Genomic DNA, 20,897 nt, shown 5'->3' on the forward strand with positions numbered 1-20,897 from the left:
GGCGTTATGAGGAGTTTATGTGATGCAATTCGTCAACAAAGTAAAGATTTGTGGGAAAACAACTCATGGATTTTGCGCCATTATAATGCAGCGTCGCACAGTGCCATTAGTATCTGTGAATTCTTGTCCAAGAACAAAACGAATGCCATCGATTTCACCTGATATGGCTCCTTGCCATGGCTTTTCTGTTTGAGTCGAGTCAGAAAACAACTACGGGGAACGCGTTTTAACAGCCGACAGGATGTAATAGAAAAATCGAAGACGGCTCTGATCGCGGCATCGAAAATGGAGTTCCAGAAATGCATTGCAGTTGATGGGGAGTACTTTGAGAGCGCTAATACCACTTTTGCGGAATAAACTCGTATATTGAATTTTCTGAAAATATTCCGGGAACTTTTTGCTAAAGTTGGTATGTTTGTATGTCCGTGCAACTACTTGTATTTATGTTCCCATGCTGTCCATCTTTTGTAAATAAGGTTTGCATCGGCTGAACCCGCAGCATGTTGCCCTCTGCTGGGCTGCCACAAGAGCGATGGATGCCGGTGAACTAGAAACAATAGGATTTAATACAATCTTGCCAAGCTATTGGCGCTGCAGCCGCAAGCAACTAAAAAGATAACAACAAACTAGTAAAGTGCAGGGCACAGAGTGAGCAGATAAAATCAGAAAGTAAAGTGATGGCTGCGAGTTGAGGAGAGCGAAGAGTTATGGCTGGACGGTAGAAAACCAAACAGGCTTTGATTACATTGGCTAGTGTTAAATTTGTGAAATTTATATGCATATATATATGTTAGTGTATGTATGTATGTCTGGAAAATATGATGAAGTTGAGTATTAGGAAAATGTAATAAATAAAACTGGCTTAATGGCAAGAACAACTCAAAAAACAATAACTGCGTGTAATAAGTTGAGGAAGCTGCGAAGCCAAGGCACTTCATACAAAGTAATTGTTTACAAGTTGTAATAGTTTGTTTTTGTTTGTTGTTGTTGTTTTGTTAACGCAATTCTGTTGTTCTTAAAAATGTTTTGTTTTGCTCGCCAGCGCATCCGAAGTGGAATCAAGCTTCCTGTTTGTTAACTTGTGGTGGGAAATTTTTGAGTGTAGCTTACGAGAATTTCAGCATCTACAAGGCACCACCGACGCTGTTAAGCACAAGTAATGTGCGGTAGAGGGAGTGGAAAATTTGTATGTATAGTTTTATTTCAGATTTGTGCAGATGCAGAGATTATCTTTAAATTACTTCCTAACGTCTCATGAATGCCGTGTAAAATATAATAGAAAAAAAAAAAACATGGCGCGTACACTTCTGTGAGCTGTGAGGCCGAGCTCCGCCTCCTATTTGTGCCTGCCCAGAGCTCAGCTCCCCTCGATGGGGGGCGCTCCGTTGGTGTGTGCTGACCGAAGTCAAATCCTTTATAGTAAGCTAACGTGGAAGCCCAACATTCAGGAGAGAGTAAGGAAGTCAACAATCGCCTTGTATGGATGCAAGGGCGCAATTGGCAAAAGATGGGGCCTCTCGCCTAGAATTGTATTTTGGCTCTATAATACCATAATAAAGTCAATCTTGTTATATGGATGCGTTGCTTGGTGCAACTCACTGGAGAGGTTGACATCAGTTAAAAAACTAGAGAAAGAGTTCAAAGGTCTGCACTCATTGGAATCAGTGAGGCGCTTCGAACTACTCCTACTCTAGCGGTTAATGTAATGCCAATGTGCTGGATAGACATCGCAGGCAGAATTGCCGCTGCACGTACCGCAATCAGACTGAGGGGCTTGGGCTATAAGCTCAATCTCACATATGGTCACTCAAGCATCCTCAGAAACTTTGAGTTCATCCCCCCGTCGACGGATCAGTGTGTGCCCTCATTTAGTCCAAGTGGAACTTTCTCCTCCCATATTTCATCAAAGAAGGAGTGGACCGTGGGCAACACTTGGGAGCAGGGCCTGGTTAACCTTTTCACGGATGGCTCGAAGTTGGACGGTAGGGTTGGAGGAGGAGTATTCTGCAAAGAGCTCCCCATCAAACTCAAGTTCAGGCTACCGGATCACTGCAGTGTGTTCCCAGCAGAGGTGGCCGCAATCAAAGAAGCAGCTGATTGGCTACTTACTTCCGCAATAACTGTTAAGAAGGTAAATATTTACTCCGATAGTAAAGCGGCAATTAGGGCCCTACGCTCTATTATTGTGCATTCGAAACTGGTCAGGGAATGCTTGGTCTCTCTCTTGATTGCATCAGAATTCTTCGACATAAGTATAATTTGGGCACCTGGTCATAGTGATATTGCTGGAAACTGCGAAGCTGATGAGCTGGCCAGACAAGGGACCTGTGAGGTAGTGTGCCCGTGAAAGGAGATGATCGGAATCCCCTTGACAACCTGGAAGGATGGGCTTTGCACCAACTCAGCGAGCGCTCGGCAAGTACACGAACGTGTTAGGTCGCGAAGCCCTTCTGGCCACGTTTGGATAGAAGATGTTCGAGGGATATTCTGAGGATGACAAAATCTTATCTCTCAAATTTCGTGGTCATCCTCACAGGACACTATCCGCGGGGTATACATGCTCGGAATTACTTAGAGTCCTTTTTGCGTCATCTGTATGGAGGATGAGGTGGAATCATCTTAACACCTGCTCCTTGGCTGCCCAGCTCTCGCGGAACTAATATTCAAGCATCTTGGTTCTCACTTCTTTTCTGCGCCTGCTGCAATAGCAGGTCTTGACATCAAAAATCTGATGAACTTCATCAGCATCTAAAGAGGCTAACACAACCGCATATTAGTCACCGTTCATAGTCCACAAATACTCAACCCTCCCACACCTCTCCTTTCTTTTCGTCCTCTTTTTCCTCCTCTTGCAATGGTATCACAAAGAATGAACCAAACTTCTTTCGTCCAAGTGGTCTCAGTCTCTGGGCAACCATTACTACCTAACCTAGCCTTGTTGTTGTTCCACAAATGGAGGGACCTACAGTTTTAACCCGACTTCGAGTGGCAGATATTTTTTATGAGCAGCTTTTTCATGGCAGAAATATACTCGGAGGTTTGCCATTGCCTGTCAACGGGCGACTGCTATTAGAAAAAACGTTTTTGTTCTTTTGGTGTACTCCGAATGGTAGTCACGCACCAACCCATTCGACTACGGCGGCCGCCAAAGAATGTCATGTAGCGGTACATAATCGCTACTTTCGACTCACCACATCTCTGCTCGCTAAGCGAAAAATTTGTGTGTAAAAGCAACAACAATTTAGCCGCTTAGCTCACAAGCGACATGCTTAGCCCAGTGCTTCCAAGTTAAGGTATGATATCTGAGAAGAGCAGATTTATCTACTCTTTTTGGATCTCTAACCTGGATTCCATCTAAGGCTGACAGATTGTCAGTTTTTGGTCAATCAGCTAGGGTGAAAAACCAAATTGTGCGAGCGACTTCGGCTGCCATACTATCGGGTATTCGACAGTCGAATTCCGCCCGCTCATTTCACACGTATTCACATACTCGTCCGATGACTTGTGTCGACCTGTTTTCGTACATCACTAACACAATCTTAGTTTTTTCATAAACAAACCGAGTACAGTTCTTTTAGGACACAAAGCAAAAATTTCAAAATTCTGCAAATAATTACAAGGTCCGGCACTAGAAGCATAACCAATTAAAAATACCATAAATTTAGTTTTAAATAAAAAAAAAAAAAAAAATGTGTGAAAATAATTCAAAATTAACAATCAATTTACTTTGGCTCGATATGACCACCTTTTGCCTTGAGATGGCCCAGAAATGAATCGCAAGCTGCCCGAATGTGACTTGCAGGTATTTTGGCCCACTCGCGGACAATGGCCATTTTCAGCTTCTCGAGACTGGTGAATCGTTTAGTTCAGACTTTGCTCTCTAAAATGGCTCAAAGAGAATAATCCATCGGATTTCCATCTGGTGAATTTGAGAGCCATTGTGTGGATGTTACGAAGTTCGGAACGTTGTTTTTTACCCATTCTTGGTTCACTCGAGCTTTGTGAGACGGTGCCGAGTCCTGTTGAAATATCCATGGTCTGCGACTGAAATGTTTGTCTGGCCACGGCTTCAAAGCAACCTCCAGAATAATTTCCCGATAATATTTCGCATTTGCCTTGACGCCAGGCTCGATGAAAACGATTGGAGAGATTGGTGACGGGTGCTACCTCCTGGTGGCCAATCGATGCATTAAATTCTCGTATGAACGGTCGGTCAAATAAACCCTACCGTTTTGGTAGTTAAAGAATTGCTCAATTTGAAAAATTTTCTCCTCAGAAAACACAATTTTCGGAAATTGACGGCTTTCGGCCAAGCGAAACAACTCCTTCGCTCACTCAAGTCTGACTTGCTGCTGCTTTGGTGTGAGATCATGTGCCTTTTGGATTTTGTAAGGCTTGGCTTTGAGATCATTTTTCAGTATGCGGCAGATGCTACGGTCAGATATTTTCAGATCCTTCGCCATTCGATTTCTCGGGGACTTCGCTCAAGTCTCTTCTTCACTTTTTGAACCATTTCACGTGACATTGCAGTCTTTTGATGCCCGTGCATCAGCTGCGCGAGCTGTCTGAAGTTGGTTACACTTCGAATGCCGGCCCCTGTAATTGAGCGATATTAAGTTTACCTGCCGGAAAAACTTAAATGTATGCCGCGCGCCTTTAAACGGCAAAGGCCACAATAGCATAAGGACATTCAACTAAGGACCTTATGGGTAATCTAACAGCAGACGAGGGGAATATCGCAACTCTTACCCTGACGCGCGCACTCTCTGCCCATTGTTGCATATAGCAATTTTCTGTCTGAATTTGCAAATTTTATTTTTTGCGCGGAAAAATGTTGTGGTTTGCATTGGATTTGTTGTACATTTTTTTATCTACTACTTTATTGCAAGTATAATACATTTTTTGTTGGTGTGTGGCGTGGAAAGTTAACGGAAATTTGTGGAAAGCTACGCATAGAAAGTAAATAAATACCAGAACTAAAAAAACAAAAAGAACAACTGGCAAATAACTTTGAAGCCACTTTAAAGATACTCAAAACGATGTGCTGCCGCTACATTGCGTACTTTTAAGCGCGCCATGAACTTTAAGCACCCGAAATAATGGCGCTGAAAACCAACGTAACTTCTGCTGTTGGCAGCTTTCCGCCATAGTGAATAGTATAATAACTTTTGGTTAATTTTTTATTTATTATTATTGTTTTTATATTATTATTCTTGTTGACGACAGGCACGGGGAATTTCTGGCTGTTATTCACACATTTGAATGGTGAAAATGTGGATGTGTATGTGTGTGTGAGCTCTGCAAACGACATCGCAATCTGTTTAACAACATTGCACGTAAAATATAGGGCCATTTGTGAAAATTTGATGTTTATCACAAATTCGTGTTTTTTTGTTTTTGTTTTATTCTTAATTCACAAGCGCGTGGCAATCGCTGAATGCTTAATGCGCGTAGCAGCGACAGTAGTATAGCATTGCATGCATAAAAAACAATTGAGGTAAATGTTTAATATTAGCATTAATGGTAATGGTAATTACTGCGCCGATAAGTATGCAGTTTAATTGAAGGTACTTGCACTGCTGCGATGGTGAGAAAATCGTTGCGATGTGGCGGAAGTTCAAGGGTAAAATGGCGCAGGCGATTACAAAAACAACAATCACATTGAGAAGAAGGCAGTGCGTAACGTTTGGGTCTTACTTCCTCTAAGACGAATGTGTTCGTGTTGCGCTATGTGTTTTAAAATATGTTTGGTAATGTTTTATTATTTGGAGCGTACAAGAGACGACGATGTAAAAATTAAGAAAAAATTCTAAATTTATTAGGAACATTTTTTTCATAAATATATTAGCAGCCTTTTTAGAAATACATTATTTTCTCGGTCGATGGCTGGAGTGTTCGATATGTCGTTAAGTATCGATCAAGCAATTTAAGGCTTTTGCTCGTTGGCAAGGTGACATTTCACAGGGAAAAAATGCTTGTGCTGTTTTTCGTTTGTTCCATTCAGTTGTGAGTTACAGGGTGTTAGCAATAAAAAATTCGGTACATTTTACAGTTTTTCTTTGATAAAGGTGAAAATGTTAGCTAGGCCGCTGAAATTGTGAATGGTGTTTATGGCGCCGAGACTGTAACAGTTAATTAGGGGCAATTTCGGTTTCGTCGATTTGATGTTAAGGGGTATATACAGCTAGAACTTTCAAAAACTAGATTTTTTTTAGTTTTATTTTCTTAAAACTTAAAAAAAAATTTTTCTTAAAAATAAAAAAAAAAACCAAGCATCTTTTCAATAAATCGTCGGACGCTAAGGTCTCGTACACTGGTTTTTTGAGATTTATAACTTGTTCGTCAAACATTACTGGGTGTTCATAAGTGCTCTCTTGATTTTCCGCTTTGAGCTGTTGATACTTGCACCAAGAATCTGATCAGTAAGAGTGCTGAGGGTTTTCGTTTGTTGATGTCATGTGGTAGAATGTAGCCCACACGGCTTTCTTCATTTCTTCGAGAGAATGACAGTTTCTGGTGATTGCCAACCCGTAGTACGTAGACATTTTCAACATAATCTTATTAGTCAATTGCAACGGTTAAGGGTTTGGTAGCGCAGCGCTGGTCGACGAGTCTCTCTTTGTCCTACGCTTTTTCGGAGCACTTTCCTCGGTGATCTTCACTTTTACGGCCATCTTTGTGTTCTTAGCTGCCTCCAATTGTTTTTTCACTTTTGCGTACTCGGTAAGAGTTTTTTTTACACCTTGAAGTGCTCGGTACATTCTTTTCTTCACATGCAATACACATTCTTGCTTTGAACTTCTGGATCGCCACCGTAAGGTTTATCATCTATCAAATTTTTATGGGTTTTACATAACATCATAACGCTGCAGAGAACGCTTGAACATTTCCGAAATCCCGTTGACATCCATTTTACCACTACTGCCTTCGAGGTTTGCTGTGCATTCATCTCGGCTTCGATGGGATCTTTCGTTGCTAAATACTGGCATCCTTTACATATGCTTGACTTAAATGTGACGTCAACAATTTTATTAGAAAATTTTCCTATCAATGACACAATGCCCAAGAGAGAGGAAAAACCTCTCTTAGCCCACGAACCATCTCCTGAAACAGTCAAGTGATTTTCTGGGAAACCTTCTGCCACGTTCTTTTCGTTTTCTTCCTTTATTGCTTTTTTAAGCACAACATCAGTAACAGATTTGACAGCGACACTTATTTGCTGTATCACTTGATAATAGAGAGACTTATGAAAAATATTTAAATCCATCATCGAGCAAAAAAGATTAATTCTAGCGTGACCGATGCCAAGCAATCTCATTACATAAGTGAATCGTCGGTTAATTTCATACGCATTTTTTATCAGTGGACACGAATCAATCAGATATTCTCGGCACGAATACTTCACACAGTCTGTGGTGGACCATCAGGAGCTTCATCAACAATTCCCCTCCAATTCAGTATCTCTCTTGTCTCATTTCTTCAATTATGAACGTTCATCGCTTTTAAGTCTGCAGCGACATCATCAAGCCATCTCTTTCTTGGTCGACCTCTCTTTGGACGCAAAGTAAACACCCTTATTTGGATTCTTTCGATGGGCATTCCTATGATGTGGCCACCAATATATTTTCACGACCAATCAGGGTTTCAATTTCGTTGTCGCAACGGATGCGATACGTGTCGTTTTCAAGCCGAATTAGATCGTAGCTCTGGGTTATTTATGTCTTGTAAATTTTGCGGCTCGCTGACTACATCATGCAATTCGCGATTTCGGACAACTTTAAGCTTTTGTACTTGCTTGGATGGATACTACACCCAGTTGTGCAATTCACATCAAATTCTCTTATTAAAAGCTTGTGGATTTAAATTCGGGTATTTTGAGTTTGGGGATTCCGTGTTTCGGAATAGTTTTCAAGCTGAGGATTTTGTGTGTGGGGATTACATTTCTGGGGATTTTAAGTCTCTCCCGTAAGCTACGAGCACTGAAAGGACTAACCTTGGATTAAAAGCCGCAGGGGCTACCTGTGGTTACAATAGGCATCATCGATAATCTCCTGTGTACTTCTATTTTGGCGGACAAGGATAGTACAGATCAGTTTCTCTGCCGCTGTTCGGCTTTCGTTACACTTCGGTGGTACATTTTTGGCTTGCATGTGTTGAGAATGGAACAGTTACATTTTCTTTCTCACGACAAACAGTTAAATTAAAAAAAAAATGCGTCAAATTTGCAGATAAGTAATGAACTCCCACTTTACCTGTAACTCCCTATGCTCTAAATTCGTTGTCTTGGCCTAGTGCAATAAGAAATATTGGAGAAATTGGAAATATTGAAGAAAATGTTCGGCCATCCAAAACTCCATTCCTCTACTTGCCATGCTACTTTTCTGGCTATTTTTAGCTCACCCGAATTCGATAGGTTTAGCCAAATTTGTGTTTCCCGCAAGTCGCGTTTTGAGGCAGTTTCTTTTCTATTTAGGTATATTACAAGATACCCAAAATGGCCGAGTTGGCTACTGAAAAGGTCCAACCTGCTCGTAGGCAAGTGCAGGGATTGGTTTTAGAAAGCAGGGAATGTCGAATACTTCTAAAATTTTGATGGATATTTCGGTTAAGTGCCCGATAAAAGTGAAAATAAATGCTAAGTTGGCTCACTCAAGCGGAATTTTCTTTATGGGAGACCTTTTTGGTAAGAAAAAATGTATTTCATAATATTATATTACTAGGTATTCTAGCTGCATCACATTTCTCTTTAAATTCCAATTCAAAGTGGTGTATAAAAACCAGCTTTGCCTAGCATTTAAGCGATTACGGTGCCAGAAAATTTATTTGAAAGTATATATAATGCACATGTATGTGATAATCATGCGATTTATGAAATTTTCACACGTACACACACCCACTTTGATGCATTACACCTCGAATTTGCCTTAAATGAAATTAAAAATTAAATACAAAAACCATTCAGCAGCTGACAGCTGACAATAAAAAGTATTCAAACTAAAATAAATACTTTGCGGTCAATTAAATGCGCAACCGAGCATTACTTTTGCACTGCACTCCATGCCGAGCCAACTCCACTTCAACTCACCACCGCATCGTCATCGTCATCACATCAAAGCAATCCAAAATGGATTAATTTGATTCGTGCGGCTTTTTGCTGATGTGTGGATTGCATTTGTTGGCGCTTTTCTTGTTGTTAGCTTTGTTATTACATTCGCGTTTGTATGTGTTTGTTAATTAAAATTTTACAAAAAATTCGTCGAAAAAATGCCACACTCATATCATCCACCAGATTGACTTACCTGCAATACGCTACGCCTCTTCGCTGCGCTCTCGCATGCATCGAGTGCTCTGCTATAGGCTTCATTGTGTGTTTTTGGTAGGCTTTCGCTACTTTTGCTTTTGTAAGGTTTGTTTATCTTATTGTTGTGGCTGGTGCTCTCCTTGCTGTTGACTTTTCTGTTGATTTTATTGCTGTTATTGCTGCACTCTGCTGCCTTCGATTCTGCATATTGAGTTGTTGTTATTGCAAATATCAGTAGTATTTCGAACCAACAAGTTAAAATGAAATTGCAGAAAACACTCAGCGTTCGACGAACGTTATTCAATACGCCGTTGGCCATTTTGTTGGTATGTTGAGAGCGCTGAGTTTTTGGCCCCACTTCTCTCGAAATTTCTCTCACATCAAATGGGTCAATTCGTTCAATTTTGTTTTTTAGCTATTTTTCATTTGTAAATTTTGTTTTAAATAGCGAATTTTTTTTTGTATTTAAGAATTTTGATGACATTTTTTTTCGGGAAAAATGAAAATGAAAGAAAAGAGTAGTAAAAATATCACATTTAAAATTCTATGATGCCATATATTCGTATGTTGAATATTCATGTCGCATAGTTTTTCTTGTCTGAACATCAAAAAAAACAATCGCTGGGAAAATATTTGTGCATTTATTTTTTTGGAAGTTTGCCGAAAAAAAACAATAAATAAAAAAAAGCCAAGCTGATAAAATCACTCGAGATATACAGCTGCTTGTCAAATAAGTGAGGACAAGGTATATTTTTTATTTTGTAGAGGTTTTATACTGTAATTACTCCAGAGGTAAACTTAATTTAAGTTACGTAAGAACTTTGAGATGATTACTCAAGCTGCCAAATGGGCTTACGTATACAGCCTCATGCCAAATAAATAAGAGCACACAGTTTTTACATGTATTTTTTCAAATATATATATTTTTTTTTGGGTGTTTGGCCGAGCTCCTGCTTTTATTTCTAGTGTGCGTCTTGATTTTGTTCCACAAATAGCGCAACCTACAGTGTTAAGACGATTCCGAACGAATGATGCTTTTTGTTTTTGTTTTGGTTTTTACGTGGAGATAAAGGCAGACATACACTCAAGGGTTTGTCATTGCCTGCCGAGGGGTGACCGCACTTAGAAATTGTGAAAAAATAAGTTTCTATCATTTAGTGTTTCCAACGTGTGCACTACCGAATGATCACGTACCAACTCAGCACAGCTCGTTAAAGACTCCTAACTAAAAATAACCCCTACCTCCAATAAATCTTAACTCTAAACCTAGTATTCGGCTCTTGCCCAACTGAATAGTACCTTTAAAAGATACACAAACATCACATTTTTTACATCTCGGCAACTACTCTTTATGTCCTCCCTGGCAGAATTTATACGACTAATGTATCTGGGCTTTCATCCTTTAAAAGTTATGTAAAAGGTGCGTATCTTTGTTTTCTGCGCTTTTTTCGCAAACTTTATTTATTGTAAAAATTTATTGCATACTATTTATTTTTATTTATTTACGCAGCGAACTACCATCCGACGTTTGCCCCTACCTTTTCGCAAACTTAAGGTAACGCACAAAATCTGCAGCGGAAATGCTTCTCGTCTTTTGAGGTGATCCATTTTCGACTCGTTCCGTCAATCGGAACTAGCGATAGCTGGCAGCAGCTTCATATGGAGAGCGCGGCGGGTGAAGTACTTAAGACGTCCCATTTCAATGCTTCCAAGTATGCCTCTACTTCTCCTTTTGTGATATGAGACCGAGCTTTACAATGCTGGAGGATAATTTCATCACGTCTCTCCTGATACTGTGGCCGTTTTTCCTTCAATGCTTGGCTATAAAATATTAATTGCTTTCAATACCGACCGCGGTTTGACACGGATTTAATTGACACTAAATACAAACAGCTTCGTTGGTCTGCGAACGCTCTTGAAGCCTTCTTGCCACTCACGATACGTGATTCCGCTAATTACAGTTTCACCTTTAAAAACATTCGAACTGCCTTACATAGTAATTAGCCGGCCGTACGCTCGTTGTAGTCCCTTTAGGCGCGTAATCGAAAGATAGAATGTCCTCGCATGCGAAATAATAAGAGCACAACTAAAAATTGTATTATTATAAAGTAGAATGCGATATATGTTAGCCCAATAAAGATCGAATTTGCGCGGACTATCGGAAAAGAAATGTTCCAATGAAAATCAACTTTCGAAGCAACGAAGAATCTCTTAACTAAATTCAAACTTTAAATGGCGTACGACACTTGACACACTGACAGCTCGCACAGATAAAAATGGTCTATCTAATTTTAGTTGCATGCCGTTGTACTACAAAATATGGCGACTGTTACTTCGGTTGATGTGCGATCGTCAAGAATGATAGAATAAGAGCTGGCGCCTTTCGAATTCGCTGTGACGTCAGGCTACGAGAATATACAAACAAAGGGAAGAGGAATTACTTGTTTGTGAAGAGGAAGAGTAGGCGAAAGCAATATAAACTACAGAAAACAAGAAATTACATACACACACACATTCTTGCCACAGCGTCATATGTACTAAAACGAAAAAAAACTACTTTTGAAGGCTTTATATGATAAAGGGGTTTCCAATAACAGGTGTTATTTTGGAGAGGATTTCGCTATCGAGAGATCGAGGATGATTAACGATTTTTATGGCCGAAATTGGTATTGATATGGACAATGTTTATTTTAAACAAGAACGCATTACGTGCCACACAAGTAACGAAACCATTGATTTTTTACGGGAAAAGCTTCCGGTCCGTGTTATCTCTCGAAGAGGTGATCATAATTGGCCACCGAGATCTTGTGATTTAACACCTTGTGACTTTTTTCTTTAGGGCCACGTGAAAGAGAAGGTCTACGACAACAGCCAGGCTCGATGCAAGACCTCAAAGATGGAATTCGTGAGGCTATCGAGGACCTAGCCACTTTGCAATTTGGTTATGGAAAATTTCATGAAAAGGATATTGTCCTGTAAGCGTGGTCGTGGTGGTCATTTGCCTGATGTTATTTTCCACTATTAACGGCATACCTTCCTCTTTATAATGAAATAAGCATCCGATTATTTAAATTAAAAAATAGCATTTTTCTTTGAATGTCAAAATAACACCTCTTATTGGAACACGCTTTATTAATTTGGCTTTAATAATTTTACACACGGCACTTCGTTTTCATTCGTTTTTTTTTTTAGTTTAAATCTCACAAATTCTTTATTTTCTTTGTATTTACGGACATTGTGCCAAAGAAAACAGCAAACTATTAAATGCTCCTTACGATGCGGCATCTAGAAAGAGTATCCGCGCGTTTCCAACAATACCAACAAAAGCTGTTCTTGCAGAAGCCGGATTACCGGATATACCACACAGAGTCGACCGCAACACAATAATGCTCCTACCCAAGCTTCTTCACTGCAGAAATAAAATATTACTTGGACTGGTAAACTCAGTGAAGCAACAATATAAAAACAGCCGCAACCCGTCCACCATACAACGTTGTGTTGAACTAATGAACAAATTGAATGTCACATCGATGCGATTTTGCCACCAATCTCAGTTTTCCCACCAGGCTTGAATCCAAAAATTATTTTTATCACGGATTTGCTAAAATTCCCCAAAGAGTCCACCTCCTCTAATGAATGCGTCCAACATTTCAATGAAATCGTTGCTACTTTAAGAAACGAATGGGAGCTCGTTTATACCGATGGATCTGAAACAGACACCAGTACATCGTTTGCAGTCACAAACCAGCTTGGTGTCACAATCTCAGTCGGGGCTTTACCTTCCTACTGCTCAGTATACACAGCGGAAGCAGTTGTATTGCTTGAACCGTTCTAACGAAACTCCAATAATCACTGAAATCCGAAATAACATCGTATCAAATAAAAATTCCATAAGGATCATGTGGGTTCCGGGTCATGCCGGAATACAAGGCAACGAGTGCGCTGATACTAGAGCCAATGAAGCTGCCCAAGAACCCCTTCATTTCAGTGCACATTTTACTACCAAAGATATTCGGAAAATTATACTAAAATCTCTTCAGGATGCGTACAATGGTTTAATAATCAACACCACTACAAAAAGTACAACCCTACTGGTATCAAGTCCATATATCCTACACACATGTCTTCCAAGAACCTCAAGATATTTACACGCCTTCAAATCGGTCACACTATAGCCACCCATGTTAACATCCTAAACGGCACAGTCAAACCAGCCTGCCCTTTGTGCAACTCAGACGATTACACGACTTCACACCTCCTCGATACCTACCCAGGATTGAAATGTACTAGAAATGCAATTCATCCTCACCTTGAACTTTCGAAGCTACTCAACAACACAGATGACAATAGCATTAACTTAATTTGTAAATTTGTTAAACTAACTAAATTAAAACTTTAACTCCAGACTAAACTAAAACTAGATATACATAATAGGACTATGAATAAGTTCGTGCGGTTTTTTTTCGAAATTTGAAACTTTATTGACGTAAAATGGTTACAAATTTAATATTCAAAATATTGTCCATCGCTTACTACTACTTTTTCCCATCTTTCTGGCAATTCACGGATTCCCTTTGTGAAAAATTCGGTCGGTTTTGCCGCAATCCACGAATCGATCCATTTTTTGACTTCATCGTAATTACGGAAGTGCTGGTCAGCCAGGCCATGTTGCATCGATCGGAAGAGATAGTAATCGGATGGCGCAAGGTCTGGACTATACGGCGGGTGGGGTAGGACATCCCATTTGAGCGTTTCTAAGTATGTTTTGACCACTTGTGCAACATGTGGCCGAGCATTGTCATGTTGCAAAATAACTTTGTCGTGTCTATCGGCGTATTGCGGCCGTTTTTCTCGCAGTGCTCGGCTCAAACGCATCAATTGTCGTCGGTAGACATCCCCCGTAATCGTTTCATTCGGTTTCAGTAGCTCATAATACACAACACCCAGCTGGTCCCACCAGATACACAGCATAACCTTCAGGCCATGAATATTCTGCGCCGACGTCGATGTTGAAGCATGGCCAGGGTATCCATACGTTGCCCGACGTTTTGGATTGTCGTAATGGACCCACTTTTCATCGCCAGTCACAATTCGATGCAAAAAACCCTTTCTTTTGTGCCGTTGAAGCAGTTGTTCGCATGCCATAAAACGGCGTTCAACGTCTCTTGGCTTCAATTCATACGGCACCCAATGGCCTACCTTTCGGATCATTCCCATGGCTTTTAAACGTTTGGAAATGGTTGATTGATCAACTCCCAAAGTTTTTGCAACCTCTTCTTGCGTTTGAGCCGGATCTTGATCGAGCAATTCCTCCAATTCGGTATCCATGAACTTTGGCGGCGCACCCTCGCGTTCTTCGTCTTCCAAGCCAAAATCACCACTTTTAAAGCGTGCAAACCACTTCTGGCACGTTCGCTCAGATAGAGCATGCTCACCATAAACTTCCACCAAGATACGATGACTTTCGGCTGCTTTTTTCTTCATATTAAAATAATGAAGAAGAATTCCCCGCAAAAACACATTATTTGGCACGAAATTCGACATTTTCAAGTGTGGTAAAAATATTGTTGTTTACGCTTCAAATAAAAAACTTATACTGACGTTTGTGCCTTACGACAGTAGCTCTCCAATGAATGTTTGGAAATGTGGATCGATGGAATAATAATCAAGTTACGCCATCTGTTATATAAAATTATACTCCGCTCAAACTCACACTACCCACTAATCTTCTAATACTCCCTCAACTGCTCTCTCCCATCCTCTTCTTTTGTTACTTACCTATATTATTACTCTAGTTAAGATACCATAAGCCGAATGCCCTGGCAGCCAGTGCTTATTTCGTAAGTGGAATAGTTATTAATAACTGTTACTCTTTTAAATAAATAAATAAAATATTTTGTTTGTTGGTTTTGTATTGCGACGGGAGCTGACGTCAGATATGTCAAAATCGCGAAAAATAAAGTAGATAACTCTTTTAAGAAGATGCCACCTCCAATTCGCCTTGGGTTGTATTAGCGAATCAGTTGCTTCTTTCAAATTCGCTGAGAGCCCATTAACGGTCTGATGTTCTACACAAATTTTTCTCACCATGGCCACATCTCTGAAATCTTTTCGCAATGCAAATTTTGCTAAATTACACTGGACGGAAATTGTTAGGCTTTCGCACACGTTGATGAGTTTCTTTGTGATTCAAGAGGTGCGTAGCCTAGTCGACCATCGTACTACGGGTTTTTTGTATGGCTCGCTACTCCTCTCTATTGAGGTGATTGTAAGAACTTGAGCTTTCTCAGAGCAGTTTTTGACGCAGTATAACGAATATGACTGTACAAAAAGAAAAAAAAAAAAAACACATGAAATTTGCATTTTTACTTACCTGTTTTCGTTACGTACGCAAATGAAGTAAACATTTTTTCCATTTAATATTTGTTTTTATCATTTCTTTTATTATTCCGCTTCATAATTTTATTCCATTCCTTTTTGTATATCATTCCGCATTTATATTGATTTAAATTTCAATTGAATATTTTTAGTCTTAGTGTGTATGTATGTATTTGCAATACGCAATACTAAATATAAGTAATTTTCGGTTCCGTTTTGCTGGTACTAAATTTTAAAAGAAAATCTAACGGCTACTTATGGATTAAGAAGTACAAGTAGATGTACATACATACATACATACAAGTAAAACTATTTTCATTTATTTTGCTAATCATAAACTTCACTTATCTATAATGCATACGAGAGTATATTTCCTTAATGCATGTCCATACATGTATATATGTAGGTGTGTATGTATGCACGTAGGCTCGTATTTATGTATATCGGTGCTATTAAAGATTGTGTTTGTGTAAGTGCAGTGCGTTTATGCTTACCATGGCAGGGATTTGCGTATTATACTAGAAATTTTCCACTTTATTTTTAATTTTAAATTTTTTTTTTTTGTTTTTTGTTTTAATTTTTGCTCTTAATGTACTTACAATGGAGAAAATGTATATAAAATATAATAAATAAATCCAATATTTTTTTTTTAATTTTCTTTGGTTGTTTTTGTAGTCATTAATATTAATTTATGATATACAGTTATTGAGTAATGTAAAAGTTGTATATTATTTACAGTATTAAATACGTTTTTAGGGAACTTAAAATTATTTACTTGCTTTAAACTTAAGTTTCTTAAAGTATTTTTAAATATAAATTTAAATTTTTAGTTACGAAGCTCCTTAATTTAGAAGAATTAGCGCTGTTTTGCTTTTCATATCTCTAAATTTTTTTTTTGTAATTTATTTTATTTTTGTAATTTTTTTAGTCTCATTTTGCTACTATTTTTAATTTAAGATTACGAAAAATTTATTATTTTTTTTGTTTTTTTTGGAAATTTTTTCTTTGAAATATATCGATTTTTTTTAATAATTTGTCAATTATAATTTTTTTTTCTAAAATTTGGTCTGTGCATGTATACTACGATACTTTGTATATTAAGTGCAATATGGAAATGCATACTTTGGTTTTTATTTTTAATCTTTTGGAATATCACCAGTGCAAAAACATCATTACAACCCATTAGACAATTTTTTTTGCGTCATCCTTCAATTCTAAAAGTATGCGCGTATATACAGATATATTCAACTGCTCAACTGTTGAAAATATTGACGAATAAGTGAAACGTGTAAAAATGTTATATAAAAAAAATTTTAAAATCAAAAATTTGGTATGAAAAAATTTTAAATTTTTAAATATAAAAAAAGTTTTAATTTAAAAATTTCATATATAAACATTTTTTAATTAAGAATTTCATTTAAAGAATTTCAATTTCAATTTTTTGGCTTAAAAATTTAGAGAAATTCGCAAATATAAAATGGCCACATCAAGTTCGCGCAAAAGTGCAACGTTTATACCCAACGCACAATTTGGAAATACCGCATTTGTTAACACTTCAAAAAAGCCCGTATCTGGAGTTGATCCAGCTGCACTATTTCTATCAGTATTCTTTTCTGTGTTTTTTTTTTGTTTTTTTTAGATGCGAAAACCTCTATAGCAAAATGATAGCAGCTGGATATTTCTTGTAAAGGGTGGTTTCAAGGGCCTATGTTGAATGTGAACCACACCTAAATTTCAAGGTTTTTTCTGCATTTAATTTGACATTTTTCAATTTCAGACTAACTTAATTTGAACCACGGAAAGATACATATTCGAGCAGGGCGTTAAAGTTATTCAGGCTTTTTATCAGAACGTTCGTTCAAATCAAAATGCATATCGCGCACTTCGTGATTTTTTCGGTCAATTGAATCATCCAAATGTGCGTACAATCGGAAAAATTGTGCAAAAGTTTGAGCAAACCGGGTCTGTAGGAGATGTGAAAACACTAACTAGTGCATGCTCGTACAGCTCGTACTGCAGAAAATATTGCTGCTGTTCGCGATAGTGTGGTTGAAGAGTCGTCCTCACCAACCTCAACTCGTCGTCGTGCCCAACAATTGCCCCTCTCACGCTCGTCGTTGCTGAAGATTGTGCATAAAGACTTTACACGTTTACAAGGTGCAACTGACTCAAGAACGAAAGCCTCTTGACCATTTCAAGCATCGTCAATGGTCAAAATGGTGGCAGGAAATGGCAACAGTGAATGACCAATTTTCGAAGAAAATCATCTTCAGTGTGAGGCACATTTTCACCTCAATGGAGAATTGCCGCATTTGGGCGAATGATAATCCAAGAGTGATTGCCGAAAACCAATGCACTCACAAAGAGTGACTGCTTGGTGCGGTTTATGAGCCGGCGGCATCATTTGGCTGTATTTTTTCCAAAATGAGGCCGGTCAGGTAATTACTGTGAATAGTGTTCGCTATCGTGGGGTGATAACGAACTTTTCATGGCCTGAATCGGAAGATATGGATGAGGATGATATGTGGTTTCAACAGGACGGTGCCACTTGTCACACAACTAACGAATCAATGGCTCTTTTGCGCGAAAAATTTGATGGCCGGATAATCTCACGTCGCGGCGATGTCAATCGGCCGCCAAAATCATGTGATTTGACACCGTTGGACTTCTTCCTTTGGAGTTGTTTGAAAGAAAAGGTGTACATCGATAAGCCAGCAAGAATTCAAGAGCTAAAGGATGAGATAATTCGGCACATTAGCGGCATAGAACCTCAATTACGCCTAAGCGTCATCGAAAATTTGTACCATCGGATGGAGGTGTGGCGGCGAGGCCGCGGCGGCCATTTGGCCGATATTTTGTTCCATGCATAATTGATCCATATCAATATTATCATAGTAAAGGGAAATGACAATATTTTCCTAAAAGAATTGTATTTTATTCAACATCAACACCGGCCCTTGAAACTTAACCACCCTTTATTACAAAAAGCTGCCAGATTTCGATCGTTAAAAATTACGTGCCTAATAATGCGTCAGCAACGCTTAGAAGATGCTCTTATGAGTTCCTCGAGCAGTTTTCGTTTTAGAATCTTGACTCAGATCTGATCTGAAAAGGCTCCCCTACAAGATTTGGATGAAGGAAAGTAATATGTACAGCATTGTTTTTACTAATTCACATTCACAAATGCTTGCAATATTTTTGCTTTGTATATAAACTAGCGCAAAAGAGACCTTTTTTATATTCAGTAAGTTTTTGTAAATTTCTGAATACATTTGACTTTCCCTGGTGGAACATATATTAATTTCAATTAATAAAAAACAAAAAAAGAAAAACAAAAAACGTTTGTGTCATTCCCAAGTGTGATTTATATGTACAGTGATATATCGTTCAAAAAGCTATTAATGCATTTATTTGAAGAACAAGAAAAGCCTAATATTTAGTTACATATTTGTTAGTTTTGTTTGCCTTTTGTCTATTTGTACATTTACTCGTAATGTTATTTATAAATATTTCATTATTTACATTTAAATAACTTTATTTTAAATTAACATTCCCATAAGTTGCAGTTTGCCCCAGTTTAATACTATTCAATTTCCTGTTATTTGCGTGTGTGTGTAGTGAGATTTTTGTTAAGTTCTTCCACTTGACTCTCTTAAATCCGCTCTACTCATCTGCGCATTCGGTATACCGTACATAAGTAGATGAGAGATAATTCTAAATGCATGCATTCTCCTCGGTTGCATAATCTGCTTTTAATCAAATAACATCAATTAAACATAACTATTCTTTCAAGCACACACACACACACACACACAGTGTCATTATTTGCGGTTTTATCTTTAAATGGTATATAATTTGCTTAATTCCACACTTGTTTACATCAAATTTTCTTCACCATAAAATTATTATTTAATTAACGATACTTTGGCTCGCCTTTGTTGGTATTCGCACCGACATTTGAACTGCCAGTTAGAGCATTTCGTTGACAGTGAGTTTTCATGAAATGCTCAAGTATGCTCTTTACCGACTATTACTCGTGCGCCAGTGAGTAGGCAAATAAATAGAATTCCATCATTGGAGTGCTTTGAAGTGTTGACGAATAGTTATGTAGAGTTTATGTAGGTTTATTTGCGTTTGTAAGACTTGTAAGCACAACTATTCCACAAGTGATTAGAAGAAAGCTGATTAATTTGTTTTTGGGTGGATTAATATTACAACTTCAGCTGGAAACTATCACAAATTTAAAATACTGCGGGAGAACAGTAACATTTTTATTTTTTAATTTCTAAATAAAACGAAAAAAAAGTTTCTTACTCTAGTCTTTAAAGTTTTCTATGAGTAACCAAATAACTTTTGCTAAACAAAAAAAGTTTAGATAAAGCGAGTTTAGGAGCGTAGCGTAGCGCTGCTTAAATATAATGTTAGTTTGGGTGAAAAATACGTTATTTTCTCGGTAAAGCGCTGACGTGATCGATATTTCGTAAAGTATCGATCAAACAATTTAAGGTTTATGCTCGTTGTCAAGGTGACATTTCACACTAAAAAATTCCTTTGCTGTTTTTTGTTTTTTCCATAAATTTTTTACAGTTTTTCTTTGATAAAGGCGCAAATGCAATTCAGGCCGCTGAAATTGTGAATGGTGTTTATGGCGCCGATGCTGCAACAGCTAATTACGTGCAATTTTGGTTTCGCCGATTTCGTTCAGGCATTTTTGATATGGACACAATGGGAGTGTCTATAGGCCCGCAAGCAGAAGAATTGGCCAACAAATGCGATACAGGCGCGTAGCTCAAGCTGACGTTAGTGCCTCGTAATACGCAAAAGAGGTAAGTATGGCCAAAAAAGAAGCCAACGATGCTGAAAATGAGGCATTCGAGATAGCTGAGGGAATATTATATCAAGCTGGAATCCGAGTCGTCCCGCTGCGACCTTCTTGGAAGAATTGAGTGTACATCCGCCATTTTAAATGATTAAAAAAAAAAAATTATATTATTTTAATGTATAAATAAACTGTATGCCAATTTAAAAAAAATATATATTGACTTCTTCATTTTAAATAATTTTTATGAAAATCAGGGAGAATATGGCCGTTTACTGGTATTTAACCCCTTAAACAATATGCTAAGACACTTGAAAAACTCATTGAAGTGCGCTGCGTTTCGTTTCGGCAATTCCTCGTTTTTAACTTGAAATTCTTATATACACAAAATTTCGGAAT

At 38.2% G+C, this 20,897-nt stretch overlaps 1 protein-coding gene across 2 annotated transcripts in view; it reads right to left on the bottom strand.

The window, feature by feature from the left end:
- LOC128865155 (protein cappuccino) overlaps window positions 1-9,635 on the bottom strand; it is a 162,347-nt gene extending 152,712 nt beyond the window's left edge. For both annotated transcript variants that reach the window (XM_054105213.1, XM_054105212.1), the window contains exon 1: window positions 9,300-9,635. In XM_054105213.1, coding sequence (XP_053961188.1) covers window positions 9,300-9,620 — 321 coding nt within the window. In that variant the 5' untranslated portion in view covers window positions 9,621-9,635. The remainder of the gene's footprint in view (window positions 1-9,299) is intronic.
- Window positions 9,636-20,897: the final 11,262 nt, after the last annotated feature.

The sequence above is a fragment of the Anastrepha ludens genome, chromosome 5 (genome assembly GCF_028408465.1).
Source record: "Anastrepha ludens isolate Willacy chromosome 5, idAnaLude1.1, whole genome shotgun sequence".
Lineage (NCBI taxonomy): Eukaryota > Metazoa > Arthropoda > Insecta > Diptera > Tephritidae > Anastrepha > Anastrepha ludens.